Raw genomic sequence first — 15,838 nt, forward strand, 5'->3', positions numbered from 1 at the left:
AATACATATTTTCTTCTAAGCTTTTCTCTGTGGGTAGAGCAATTGTCTTTATTCCCAGCCACTCATGGCAGGTTTTAAACTTTGCCTGTGCCAAGTTCCCTTTGTCAAGGCATCTATCATCATTACCGGGTCCCTTGTAGAAGGCATTAAGCACTATGTCCTCTGATCACTTACTATCAAGATTCATGCTTTCTTTATAGCTGTCACTGAATAAGTATTATCTCAATTTGATATGCAATACTGCAAAAAAAAATACTCCTTAAAAAATTAGGAAACCTTAATATATAACACATTGACTTTTTGTAGCAAAATACAAAGAAAGTGTGTAATGATTATACAGGATTCCCACAGAAATTCGAAAACAGAATTCCATGACTTTTCCATGGCTAAATTGCTGCTTTCCATGACTTCCCGTGACGTCCCGGGAGTTATGTAGAATATGAGATGTCACAAAACTGGGAAAAATGGAAATCATGAACACCAGTTATAATAGCAGAGTATGAGAGTTGCGAGACACGACATACTGGAAAGCTGCCAAAGCCAAGAGGTAAATGCAATTCCATGACTTTTCACAAATACATTGTGAAATTACATTGATCCAATAATTTGTGTCACTTTAAAGGTAAATGCTAGTTTTGGTAACGATATCAAAATGAGTTCGTACAGAATTTAATGAAATGACCACTTAAGTGTCTGTTTGTATAAATAAAACGCATGTGCCAAATGATTCTGGAAGAAATTGTGTAATTGCTGAGAAATCAGCAAATAAGCACGGGATTCGGGTAGGGCGTCGGGCCCGACGCCCTGAGCAATGATTATACATTGTCCCACGTGCGCTTATCTGTGTTGGGGATTTTCGGTGTGAACATTTTTCAGCGTAGATTTCAAGATTTCACAAAGTTCACTTTATGTGACTGTACCAGATCTAGATCCTCGATGATATACTGACAATTAAGCCTTGTTTTACAGACTTTCTCATGAAATCAGTGTTTACTGCAACTACTGGAATTTCTCTTTAAGTAAATAGAAATATAGAGATGATTTGTTTCAATAAATTACAAATTTGTAAAAAATAAATAAAATATAAAAACTAATTTATTTATTTACTATTATTTTTTTAAACCAAATCGTATTTTTAAAAGAAAAAAAGTACTTGCTTATTTTAGTTGCAAAAACGTACTAAATGCTGCAAAAAACATACTGGTTGGCAGCTCTGGTTATAGCCATCTGAAACCTACCTTTCTTCCATCCTCTCTCTCCATGTGTAAGTAGTATGTGGGATAAACGCTTCGATCCACGCCCTTCTTGTCACGCGTGATCCGACATCTGACGGACTGTCCCTGGGGAGCAGGTGCCAGGACAAACCGATCAAGCTCTGGTCCATCAAGGACGCCCCCTACTGCTCCGGCAAGGTTATTGTTCCCGCTGTCTGGTCTCTGCTGTGGTGTCAAAGAGATTTTATTTATTTTTTTATGTTTGGTGTGGGGGGGTTATATTCATGTTAACTACCCTTCAAAGAACGACTGTTATCAATCATTGATAAAACTCTAAAACAATAAACATACGAATCTTGGCCGTTGTGGACCTTGTAAAATTCATCATTCTTTCTTACGACATTTCAACAGTTCATGACATGAATTCAAAAGCTCATAATTTCTCCTTTAAGAGTTCCATGCACTCTACACAGAAAATCATGTTTGGGACTACAAACAAATGGTTTTCGATTAAAGTATAAAACTGTTTCTTGTTTATGCTTTGCATGTAAGGGCATCTCATCACAAAATGAATATTTCAGGTCTTGAGAGATATTTTGGCTCAGAGGAAAACCCTAATAATTAAGAGAATTTTAGCGAGCTGCTATACTGATGAGTTACAAGAAAAGTTAAGACAATTTTAAGGATACAACCCCTTGACTTTGAACCACAAGGACTAGGGTTCAAGTTCCAGAGCAGCTGTAGCATTTTGAGATTAAATACCTTCTTTTCCTGCACTGGCTGTGTCGGCGTGGTGAAGTTTCCTCCCCCACCGGCTGTGTACCCTGTTGTGGGGAGGGTCTGTACAGGGGCTTCGTACCCCGACGTCTGGAGGGAGGTGTAAGGGGGAGGTGCGGGACCGATGTTGGCTGGGGCTACAATTCCTTCTGGTAGGGTCGAGGTCGGTATACCATCGTCTGGATCCTCAAAAGGCACTGTGCCGGAGATGCCCATGGCTTTCAGTTTGCGTTCCGTTTCTACATAGGACAGCAGATACAGTATGGAAGAGTGTTAAAATAAAACATTAGTCTTAGTGTCTTCACTATGCTGGACTGTGCTGCTTGGAACTTTCCACCTCTAAAAGTTTGCAATGGGCACTCAATGGAACATGACACCCACCTAGGGACAGTGATTTTCTGGATCGCGGAAAATGGACGGAATTCACGGAAAAGGCCTTTTGAAACGGAGTGGCATTATAAATGGAAAATCATGGAAAACGTATTTTTCCTCGAAATACACAGAACAGCAACAGCAATTACTTCAAAATCTCATCAAAATATGAATATTAAATGGCCACAAACCCCAGGAAACACGATCTTACTTCGCTACAATCATGACAATTCACACATTGTGACTGCACTCGATATCATCACACTCGATCGTACCCTGGGCCAATACCCGGCCTGCCGCTGGATTAGGCTTCACATGCACACATTGTTCGAACAACACAGTCGTGTGTTGCTGCCTTCTACATTCAAAGATGTAACAGCACGATATCGAGGTCTCAAAATCCAAGATGGCGGATTGGAAAAAGTCATTGACTGCTGATAACAATGTCCAAAAAGCCCCAAAATTATCAATAAAATTTCATTTAACTACATGTATAAAAATAATGCTTACAATGTGAAAGGTGAGGATGTATTGATGTTAAATGTGTTTGTCAAAATATTTTGTGCACCCACATAGATCCGATAAGAACGGATTCTATTGCCTTGTTGGTACAGTGGCAGATACAAATTTTGACCAGCGCCAGTGTTGTGATATTGCTATTCAATGGGTAAACGGTATTGTCACTTTTCTGTGTATACAAAGTCTTCGGGGAAATTTTCCATTTTCTGACATGCTGAAACGGAATTTGAGATTTTCTGAAATGGAAAAGGCAATTTTTTTAAACGGAAAATCACTGTCCCCACCCACCAGCCTAATTTCCCCACTGAAAGAAAGAAAAACTTAAATTTCTAATGGCTAAGCACTGAAAAACCATCTTCAATGTGGTTTTTGTCATCCTGAACTCCTGTAACAAGGGGAGGGACAAAAGAGGTTCCACCAATAATGATTCCCTAGTGAAATTCCTGTAATGTATTTTGTGCATCTATGTTTAAGCTGGTAATGTCTGCACCAATATGCGATAAAAAAAATGTCCTGTTATTAATATTAACATTGGACCAATCAACTAAATTGAATCGATTTTATATTACCACTGTCATCGGAAGATGATCAATACACTATGCCATCATCAATTTGAACTGGGGTGCATTCCATGGAATGATTTTATCAATTAATTTCACTGACAACTCTATGAAGCTACCAAATCATTGCATCTAACTGGCTGACAACACATTTGCCTTTGTGAAACTAGGTCCATACCTGTTGCTCCTTTGGATTTTGGCATTGGTTCCGGGTCGGTAGAAGATTCTTCCACGGTTAGGACCTGGACCGTTGTGAAAGATCCAGAGTTATTGAGTGTGTATGTAGCTGCCGGTCCATCTATCCCTGCATACAAAACAGCAAAGGAAAGTATTTAATGGCTGTGGAACCTAAAAAAATTAAATCAACTGAATAATGATGATGACAACGACAACAACAATAATAATAACAATAATAAAAACAAAAGGGGTTTATAAGGTGCCATATCCATTTAATTCTAAATATACCCCAGGAGCGTAAGTGAATGGGAGCCAACAAAATAACAAAAAGCACAGAGATGTTATACTAAAATCATTGATAAAAAAATTAAACACATTTTCAGTTTTATACCGCAATCTACATGTATACAGACTGGCTAGCACAGATCTCTCGTGAGAGGAGATTCCAAAGCCAGTGCATCCGCATATTAAAAATGGAAGCTCTTTCTCCCCAAGTTGGTACATGTAAAACACAAGTAGTGAGCTGTTGTCTTGACCCTTTTCTGTGGCCCCTGGTATGTACATGTAGTTCCCATGATGGTGTCAAAGTTTAATTAACTATTGATGGTAAATTTTAATCAATGGAGCCAAGGTGCAGATATGTGTACACAGAAATAACACTTTTCATACATGTTCATTTATTTATTTTTTATTAAAAGCAAGTTCTTATTTTAGACAGTAGATTCACAGAACTACATGTTCATTATGCACACTCCAGTTTGAATTTTCCAAGAAGAAATGAATATAAAAGATAAACTGAGGAAGCAACCAACTTTATCCCCACAGGACAAATTTACCGGTACTCAGGAATCAGGCAGAGCTTTCAACGAAAACAAAAATTATAATACAGGGATACATGAGCATGTCAATTTTTTCAATAAATGCAAAACCACAGATATCGAATAGTACATTTTTGTGACACATAATATTTTCAGACAATGAAGAAAATTTACATGACAAATGTTTTACTGAAATGATACAAACGTTTTATGTCATAACTTAGTTTATTTCATCATTCAATTTTGATGATTTTAATCAATGTATTTACATGTACTTGTTGATCATTAATCTATTCAACACAAGCTCATATGTTGGCCATGTTGATTACTTACAATATGTCAGTAACATTACTGTACATCTAAACTTTAATATACTTGTATGTAAATGCACGTTTTCTTTTACATTTTATTTCAAAAGCAATAGCCATGTCTTATTTTAATGAAATTCATAAAATGGCGAAGCTCTTGCCTAGTCAGACTATATTTCCCCCTCTTTATTAACAAAATCATCTCCCTAAAATGCCATGGTTCATATCGATCACCCGTATTCCCGGATATCATGGTTTCCCAACCTAATAAAACCTCCTCCTGCATGAAGTCATCGTCACGAACGACCCCGTGTAAGACGAGATCAGACGCCAGGAAATGAAAGCCTCTCACGGTACAACATCACCGATTTTTATGAGGAAAGTGATTTATCTCGGACTGATGAGAGTCAGGTAGTTATCGGAGGATGGGTCTCCGTATCATGATTACTCAACGCAACGCTGACATATTCAGGACTCCTTGATTTATGCTGTCTGCCGGGTGTTTAATAGATAAATTTTACTCAGCTGGATTGGAAATACATGAATGCACGAGTACATGCATTAAACTTTGATAATTCTAGGGCAAGGACAGGGCTGCCAATCCATTAGATTTGTAAATTAAAAGAAAGAAAAAAAAAAAAGGATTTTGGGTGGAAAAAAGTAAATCTGAACTATCTCCCTTAGACATGCGTATAATACAATTTTGAGAAGAGTATTTTTTTCATAAAATCTGCGGGACAAGTAGTTTTATTTTAGATATTAAAATAAAGCACTGCAAAAAAAAAAGAACATTCGGCATCTCTGCAATGTGCCTTCCTAAAGGTTACATCTCTAATACTGCACACAGACATGTACTAAGGTAAAATCATAAAAAAAAGAAAAAAAAATATGCAGGGCCAATCAGAGCCATTTAGAGCATCCAATGCAATGGAATATGTAGGCTTTTTAAAAATAAAGTTTAAAGGTAAATTATGCTAGTTTTGGTAACAATATCAAAATGAGTTTGTACAGAATCCAATATAATGACTACCAAAGTGTCTGTTATAAATAAAACGCATGTGCCAAAAAATTCTGGAAGAAATTGTGTAATTGGTGAAAAATCAGCAAATAAGCACAGGATTCGGGTAGTTATACATTGTCCCACGTGCGCTTATCTGTGTTGGGGATCTTCGGTGTGAACATTTTTCAGCGTAGATTTCAAGATTTCACAAAGTTCAGTTAATGTAACTGTACCAGATCTAGATCCTCGATGATATACTGACAATTAAAGCCTTCTCTTACAGACTTTCTCATGAAATCAATTTTTACTACAAATACTGGAATTTCTCTTTAATATCCAGCCCTGCATGCATGGATTTTCTAATATATATTACGTATATTTTATGATCTCTGAGAAGAGTTACAACTGTTTTAATTTTTTTATGTTGTAAAAGGAGTCTTGAAATGCCTAAATCCTAGCAGGGGGGAGGAATCACCAACACACATCAATCCCTTTATTTAAAAGCTGTAAATATCAAATCAGATATTGACTCTAGATCTCACTTGAAATCTTATTTCTTAAGGGTACTTCAATAGTTGATTGATCCCCCATCAACTGTATGTATTTGTCCAACTTGCATTCCATCTCAAAGAACAAAATCGTTTAGTCAATGTCTTCATTTCACGAGTAGCAGGAAACAAGGAGAATGCTTGTAAATAAGTGCTAGTAAAAATTTACCTATGTACCCATAGGATATTTGAACAGATCCAACAATAAAACCTGGGATTTTCCCCCTATTAAACCAAAGCCTCAAATGCTTCTCAAACCAGGCGCTGGTTTTCATTAATCTAGATTTCCAGACTCTCAAGGGAGCTACTACATGTATATATCTCAACACAGAACAGCATTCCTCCTCGTAGTATTTAATCATGATTTTAATTTTCTGTCTGCCAACCTTCCTGCCATCCCCTCCTCTGTCTCTCTCCCTCAACAACCTTCTATTATGCTTTTCATACTGCATTTCCTTAACCCCATACTATCCTTAACCGCTGTCTATCCTTAACCCAATACTATCCTTTTTTCGATTCACACTGTCTTTCTTAACCCCATACTACATGTATTTGCTTAGCCGAGGTTAACGCTTAACCCAGGCAATCACACAGCCCATAAATATTGATTTTACCATACAGAGCGCAATTTCGACTTCTGTGATTGGCCCCACCCAATTTCCTGGGGTTAAGTGAAAAAAGGGCAGTGTGAAAGCATATATGTTTCCCTATTTTTTCTGATCATTTGTCGTCATGCCCTCCCTATAAACTCCAGAAAAGATTCACACTCATCCCTATCCACATTTGTTTGAATTCCCTTTGCCTCTCATTCAATTCTCCTTGTGCTTTCTTTTTTAAAATCTGATTCTCTCTGTCTCAACTCTCCCCCCCCACAATTTTTACAATTCGTTATATGTCAAGCTATTTTCCAGTAAACTAGTTTTAGAAAGGTAGTGAGAACGGTGTCCTAGTCATACTTAAATCCTTGTGAAACACCCACCAGGAGTTGGTTTTGTTAAGTGTGACTGCTCCCTACCATTCCTCTACCTTATTTGCCTCTACCTCATTTCATACTCATCCAAGCAGTGCTCTATATCATTGTTAACCCCCTCCCCCACCCTTTGATTTGATTTATTGATTTCTGTTTCAGAGTAGTATATAATATGACAAACATAACATAACAAATTAATTTTGTTTTTAATACACAAATACATACATGTATGTTTCATGCATTTGTGCATTTTAATGAAAGTTTTTTTTTCTGCCACACTCTCACTCTCATCGTCATCTTCTGGCAATTTTTTTTCATATGTTTGAAATTCATTTTTTAAAAAATTCAGTCCACATGTAATTTCATATCCCCTTTGTCAATGCAATGTTTATCCAAACTGAACAAAATCAAGACAGTTTATCACAAATAAATATAAATTAAAAAAAAAAAACACAAAATGATGATAACTAAAATTCAGATACATCTTATCAGGGGGGAAAAGTGCAAATATATTTATTGCTTGGGCTCATTTCATAAAGATTTTATTCATATATTTTATGGTAAATTATGTATACCGGTACACATTGCAACATGGAATCTTTGATCGTGATTGGCTACTGAGCCCTGTTGAATATGATGGTTATACACTTATAATCTTTATTCCACATAAAGTAGGCCATGGGATCTGTCACACCCTTATCTTACCTTGCAGGCCCTCACTCGCTGACGAACTGTGTGATGGTGACACCAGAGGGCGCACTTCTTCTGGTACTTTTCTGCGTGTCTTCCCACCGGAACCCTGCCTTTCTTCATTAGGCTGTACCATTAGGGGTTGGTTGTGTCTGGCACGTTTCTCTTTGAGTAAAGCACGCTGGATTAAATCAAAGGGGACAGAAAAATCATGTGCATTTAACATTTCGAGAGAGTCCTGAATATCTAAAAAGGCAAAAAGGATTATATTTGAAAGAGACAAGTCTTGTAACATCTAGATCCTTCTCCCACTCATTTTACATAAGTGAAGCTGGCATTTGTAAAGCATTTCTATATGAAATGATGAAGTGGATAATAGTATAATAAGTTCACATCAGCTCTAGATAGCACATGTGTAAAGCAATATTGAAGTTCCAAGAAATTTCATGTAGAAGATAAATTGTGGGAATGCAATGTATTGAAAAACAAAGAGAGTGGACCATAAGGGAATAAACAAGGAGATGAAGGATGAAGAGTAGAAAACATGAGGACAAGAGGGTAAATCATAAGAGGAGGAAGAAGAAGCAGAAGCAAGAGGGGAGGATGCAGCTAAAGAAAGATAGATCAAAAGAGGAATGAGAAGAAGAAAAGAAGAGGAGGAAGAGAAGAACAAGAAGACGAAGAAGAGGAGGAGGAGAAGAAGGAGAAGAAGAAAAAGAAGAAGAAAGAAGAAGAAAAAAGAAAAAAGAAGGAGGAGGAGAAGGAGGAGAATACGAAGAAGAAGAAGGAGGAGAAGAATAAGAAGAAGACGAAGAAGAAGGAGAAGAAGAAGAAAAAGAAGAAGATGAAAAGTAAAAGGAGGATGTGGATGAGTAGGAGAATATAAAGTAAAGGAGGAGGACAAGAAGTTCAAGAATGATAAAGATTTCAGAATCTTGAGACAAAACAAAAAGACAAACCAAAATAAAAAAAGAAACAAACACAAAAAGGGAAGGAAAGATAAAGAGCACTGTACTACAACAGCCAAAAAACAGCCAAAAACATCCTTCATAAAGCTACCTTGGGATAACCAACGTCATCATCGGAAAACAACCCACTGGGTACTGACACTCGAAGCCTGTGATAAAGTTCATGCACACTGTTATCCTCCATGGCAAAAACTATTCGATAGTCATGAATATCACACCCAAAATTCCTGGTGATTGACAACCACGATGCAATTTATACAGCAAACGATAGCTGGGAAACGTTGGCAGGCGACAGGTTTTTACGCGGTGTGTAGAGTCTTCAAGGACTGTGTAATATCGACTTGACAAGAAACACTAGTCAGATATCTCCTTTTCCATACCATGGTATGCCCCCTCCCTTTTTTTGTGGGGAAATCTTCGACAATTTATAAAAACTAATGATGGAACAACACTGTTCTATGACAAGATAGCTGCCAAACACTGGAGAGAGACAAATTTATACGCACAGCACAAAGTCTCCAAGGACTGCTTCACCGACTTGGCAAGAAATGCTATTAGTCAGATATCTCCTTTCCCGGACTCCAGTCCACCCCTTCCCTACGTTCTGGAAAAATCCTCAACAATTTACCAATAATAATGATAGTAAAACAACGTTGTCTTCCAAACTGACAATGTGCCTCAAAGATTTGTTCAATACAGTAGATACAGGATGATGCACCACTCCGAAGACGATGCAGAAATAAACATCCTCAACTGATGAACACATGTATGTATCAAGATCACAACGCCTTCTTCTGCCTATTTTCTTCAAACGGATCTAGACTAAACCTGCAAACATTGGTTGAGCTCGCGGTGGGGATGATTGGTGCGCGGTGATATAGACTGACCACAAGCATTCCCTTCCCCCCAACTGAGTTGTTTATCCATCTTCTTGTACCAACCTTCAAGATTTCTTTATCTATTTTTGCCATCTTATAATTTGTTCCGGTATTATTAAAAAGATGGATGATTTTGTCATTATCTGTGAAGGATAAAGCTTGCGTAACGAGATACATGTAACAACAAAGCTATTACATGTACAAATGGCACTGAGACATTGTTCTAAATATCAAAGCCCTATTGGCTACATGTACATCAAAAGTAGATCACCATCACTAAATATTATTATCATATATTATCATTATTATTTTTGATATTATTATCATTAACATTATACTTACTATTATCATTTACATTATTATTATTGTATAAAGCCGACCTGATAAACATAAATGTAACAAGCTTTATGATGAAGCAAGAAAACAATCATTAAAAACACATTTAAGTCTTGCAGTAAATCTGACCATGCACATACTGTATGTTTTAATGCATTTTGGGGCACATATATTGAGTACAAGTAGTCATGGAAATTTTTTAAATATAAATTGAGTTCTTGCACATTTTTCCTCTTAAAATTCTTCAATCTTTCATAAAAACCCCAAAATCAAGAAAGCCAAATGTCTATCACACCACACTGTATTGGGATTGCTAGATACTGTATACATGGAGTTCAGACACATTTTTTTGAAGTTATCAAAATCTTGTAATTCACGATCTACATTGTACATGTACATATATTACCATGCATTTTATTTTAATACTCTCTGTTAAAAATATTTCAATGCCTAATGAATCTACATGTAATCAGCAAACATTGAAAAAAACATGGACAAATTTATGATTTGTTTTGCTAAAGATGTGTATCAAATACATTTAAATCAAAATCAAGTGTCACACATGAAGCAGATTTATTCACATGTACATGTAGTCATATGTAATCTATATTCTAGAAATTTCTTTCAATATTGAGGATTCAGAGCATAAAGTGGGTGGAACCTATAAAAAGTAATCATTTCCAACGACAATCTTGGAAACAGTTACCATAGCGATGAAAGAGTGATCATCAAAGGTTGTTACGCAATGACGTGAAGCTTTGCTTGACAAGGCTCTCAGTTCCGAAGGATAAAGCTTTTATGAATTTCTTCAAAGGATCCATAAAGATGAAGAAACATGTTTTTTTTTTTACATTATTGCGGTTTATTTCTTGAAAGGATCCATAAAGATGAAGAAACATTTTTTTTTACATAATTGAGGTTTATTTCTTCGAAGTATCCATAAAGATGAAAAAATGAATTGAGTTTTTTTTACATTATTGTATACTTTTGCAAAGGAGTCATTCAATAAAATTTGCAAATTTGACTTGAATGGGGAAACTTGTGCACAATGATATCTAGTTGATTCAGGGAAAAAATTACACGGGCTGGGGGCGATTTAGCCCCCGAAATGCTCGAATGAGCCCTGGAAACTCTTATTAAAAGAAAGGGAAACCCTCATTCATCACAACAAAAGCTTAATGTTGCAGATTTAGGCAGTAAGCTGTAAAAAGAACATGTACATGTATGTAGCCTCCCAAAACAATATTATTATAACAAATAATGATTTTGTGCCTGTGCTGGTTTAAAGCAGAAAAAAGGGAACATACCAATGAAAGTCTATTAAAACAGAAATACACTGGAGAATAATAAAAGTATGTTATTTTGATTTTGTGATTTATATGACAAGCCGCCCCATACATGTCCTCAAAGATATGTACCATTTGCAAAGACTCTAACATACTGCACATGCAAGGTACAAGTTGTGACTTTTGATTGATATCATGTCAAATTAATTAATTAATAAAATTTAGTGGACAATGATTTCATGAGAGTTTTTAGAATCAAGGTTTTGACCTACTATTTGTAGATTTAGATCTTGTTCAACATAAACCATACTCTGTAAAATCATGAAATTTAAGCTGGGAAAAATAATGATCACACCTATCACCAACACAGATGAGGACATGTGGGACAGAGTATTAATCATCATTGCTTAATCATTGGATTGAGACCCGACACATGGCTGCAAAGCTCAATTAATAAAACGATTGAAATTCACCTGTTTTTCAAGTTTTTGTTGTCTGATGACATTGGGTGAATTGGAATGATCGTCATCCATGATGGCGCCCGGTGGACCACTCCCTCCTGAGCTCCAGTCACTGTGTGGCTGGCTCGTCCGACTTCTAAGGAGGAGATAGAAAAGAGAATGAAAAACGCATGAGGGTTTGCCAAGTACTGGGCAGTGTTTCTCAAAGATTTAAAGGGGAAGTTCACCCTGACAAAAAGTTTATTGTAAAAATAGCAGAAAAAATAATAAAAAATATTGCCGAAGTTTTGAGAAAAATTCATCAAATAATTAAAAAGTTATCAGAATTTCAATAATTTGATTTGTGACGTCATATGCGAGCAGCATTCCTACATAGCGAATGGTAAAAAATCAATGAAACTTCATTTTCTCAGAAAATTAAAAATGTTTTTTCACTGTACCTTAATATGTATATCAATAGACAAATCATTTCACACCCGATCATGAATAGGTAACAAAATCAAGTCATCAGGAATCATGCAAAATTAGAAATTCATGCATTTTATATTACATACATGTAACACATGGGGCAGCTGCTCGTTTATGATGTCACAAATCCAAAACTTTGAACTCTAATAACTTTCTTACTCTTTGACGGATTTTCCTCAAACCTTCACCAATGTTTTTTAATATTTTTTCTGCTATTTTTACAACAAAGTTTTCTTCAGGGTGAACTTCCCCTTTAAAGGGAAATGAAACCTTTGGAACAAGTAGGCTTGTGTCGAAACAGAAAAATCAAAGAATAAGAACAAAGAAAGTTTGAGAAAAATCGGACAAACAATGAGAAAGTTATGAGCATTTGAATATTGCAATCACTAATGCTATGGAGATCCTCCCATTGGCAATGCGACAAGGATAGTAATGTCACATGTGAACAACTTTTCCTTTGATGGACTATAAAATACCCTCAAAATTTCTCTTTTTTTCTTTTTCTCATGGTGATACAAACTCTTTATCCATGATGTATTCTTTAAAAATCTGTATTACATGCCCTCCTATAGAAAGAACACATGATCTACTGATAGATGTGATAAAAGAGGCATACATAAGTAATGGGGAGAGTTGTTCACAAGTGACATTACACACCTTTGTTGCATTACCAATTTGAGGATCTCCATAGCATTAGTGGTCGCAATATTCAAATGCTCATAACTTTCTCATTATTTGTCAGATTTTTCTCAAACTTTTGTTGATCTGTTTCTTTGATTTTCTGTTTTCACACAAGCTATCTTGTTCCAAAGGTTTCATTCTCCTTTAAGTGTAGCTAATGCGGTTTTGCAAGAAACATGCAATTGATCACAAGTCAATTTCAGGTCCAAAAATCAATTGAAAGTTGTACATTACATTGCCAATTTGCAATTGATTGATGATCTGCTTCGCATCAACAAGTATTGATTTGCTTGAGTTAAAATTAATATCACTTGTAAATTTGCAACTGAAATTTGCAATTGATTGCAAATATTTTGTTGCAACACCCCATAGAATCACACTTAAATTCCCAATGGCAGGCAGCATAGAAGATATTACTATCATGCTCAGAGGACGTGCGCACTACTGCGCATTACATATCATGTGCGTGTTGATACTCTATCAAAGTTGCATTTAAACTGTTTGTGAAACACCCCCAGAAGACAATTTTTAATTTCCACTTTAAAACCGAGTGCCTGTACTTTTAGCGGACAAGGATTTCATGAGAGTTTTTAGAATCAAGGTTTTGACTTTCTAATTGTAGATTTAGATCTAGTTCAACATAAACCATACTCTGTAAAATCATGAAATTTAAGCTGAGAAATATACTGATCACACCATTAATCACCAACACAGATGAGGACATGTGGGACAGAGTATTAATCATCATTGCTTAATCATTGGATTAAGACCCGACACATGGCTGCAAAGCTCATTTTGTCCATTTCGTGGCAATTACACATTTTCTACCAAAATCATTTGTGAGGTCATTTGATCATGTAGAGGTGGTGAGGCTCAGTGGATAAGTCTCCTGACTTTGAACCACAAGGTCTGGGGTTCAAATCCCACTGCAGCACTCTTGTCCTTTGGCAAAGCTTTTATTTTCATTTGCCACTCTCCACCCAGGTGTAGTAAATGGGTACCCGGTAGGGGGGAATTCCTTGAATGCTCGAGCGTCCAATCAGGAGATGTGCACAAGCCGAGGTAATAGTATGCAGCGCTTAAGAAACATTTACATTGAGCACTATATAAATGTTGCATATTATTATTATTTTCAGATTGTTTACTTATTTTGAGATTTTTACCACGAGTCCCGTTTAGATGTATATGTTTTTGCCCTCTGCCTTGCCTTTAAAAAAAAATCCCATAGAATTTTGGGATATTTATGGGACAAAAATAAAGAATGATCCGTATTAAATCAAACCCCAGATTCCAATTTATGACCTTAATGCATTTTCAAATTGAAGATCTATTAAAATATGAACATTTTCAAAAATCTTTTTCCGTGTATAAAGGATCAAACTGCATAAACCTTCATGGCTTCATTCTAATAATACGCCAAAAAGATTAGTGACTGCCTTGAAAGCAAATCCAAAACACTCGCAAAATTTCTAAACAGGCATGTAAACAAAACATCTTGCCCTGTATCTTCTAATCTATTTTCTTTTCTAAAGGGTATGTTTTATTGATTCTAATACAAGGCTTAAAAGATATTGCAGAAGTTGATATAACAAAATATACAGGTACAAACAATAATCTAGGAAATTCATATCAGAGTCAGCCTACATGTAACTAATCTTCTCATCTCTGAAAAAAATATGAGGCAATTGATTTTATTTTGTTGTCAGGGTCAAATAATTTTTTCACAAATATAACAAACGACCAAGTGACTCCCACAAAGGTCAATCGAAAAACACTGGCAAAAATTGATAAACAAAAACATACAGCTTCAAATCCCGCTTCATCTTCATTTCAAAGAAAAAAATATGAGGGCAATTTCCTTTTCTGAGCACGACAGAATAAGAAGCGGTCTGGTCGAGGAAAGAGAGCAATCTGAAGATTATAGCCATCAATAATAAAGCGAGTCTGGATTAATATCAGCTGTCATGGTTGCCATGGTGATGGCTGGCAGTGATGGTGTGTGTGAAGAAAGCATGGAGTAGGGTATTGGAGGAGGGTGGTAAGAACGTGATACCATTCTCCCGTTTCTCCATCATAGAGATGATATCCCCAGTGTGAATATGAATAGGAAGTCATTATAAAACAATATGTACTTCTATATGTGATCACTCATGAATCACACGGCATGATTTGTACATATGATGCAATGACTTCAGGTTTCTCTATTATAGAGATGATATCCCCAGAGTGAAAATTCATAGGGAGTCATTATGAAACAATATGTACATACATCTATATGTTATCACTCATGAATCAAACGGCACGACTCATGCACATTTGATGCAATGAAAATCTAAGTTCCGGTATCTCCATCATAGAGATGATGTCCTATTAAAGTGAGAAAATTAATATTAAAGGAGTCGTTATAAAATAATATGTACATCTATATGTGATCAATCATAAATCACATGGCACGACTCGTGTACATTTTGATGCAATGACTTCAGGTTTCTCTATTATAGAGATGATATCCCCAGAGTGAAAATTCATAGGGAGTCATTATAAAACAATATGTACATACATCTATATGTGATCACTCATGAATCAAACGGCACGACTCATGCACATTTGATGCAATGAAAATCTAAGTTCCGGTATCTCCATCGTAGAGATGATGTCCCAAGTGTGAAAATGAGTATTAAAGGAGTCGTTATAAAATAATATGTACATCTATATGTGATCAATCATAAATCACATGGCACGACTCGTGTACATTTTGATGCAATGACTTCAGGTTTCTCTATTATAGAGATGATATCCCCAGAGTG

The 15,838-nt window shown here is 36.0% G+C and overlaps 1 protein-coding gene across 2 annotated transcripts in view; it reads right to left on the reverse strand.

Annotated features, from left to right (window-relative positions):
- Positions 1-15,838, reverse strand: part of LOC121405701 (tubby-related protein 3-like) — a 45,584-nt gene that overhangs the window by 6,636 nt on the left and 23,110 nt on the right. For both annotated transcript variants that reach the window (XM_041596620.1, XM_041596619.1), the window contains exons 2-6: positions 11,895-12,018; positions 7,969-8,134; positions 3,621-3,746; positions 1,977-2,230; positions 1,239-1,439 (exon numbers count right to left, since the gene is read on the reverse strand). In XM_041596620.1, coding sequence (XP_041452554.1) covers positions 1,239-1,439; positions 1,977-2,230; positions 3,621-3,746; positions 7,969-8,134; positions 11,895-12,018 — 871 coding nt within the window. The remainder of the gene's footprint in view (positions 1-1,238; positions 1,440-1,976; positions 2,231-3,620; positions 3,747-7,968; positions 8,135-11,894; positions 12,019-15,838) is intronic.

Source organism: Lytechinus variegatus, chromosome 19 (assembly GCF_018143015.1).
Source record: "Lytechinus variegatus isolate NC3 chromosome 19, Lvar_3.0, whole genome shotgun sequence".
NCBI classification, from domain to species: domain Eukaryota; kingdom Metazoa; phylum Echinodermata; class Echinoidea; order Temnopleuroida; family Toxopneustidae; genus Lytechinus; species Lytechinus variegatus.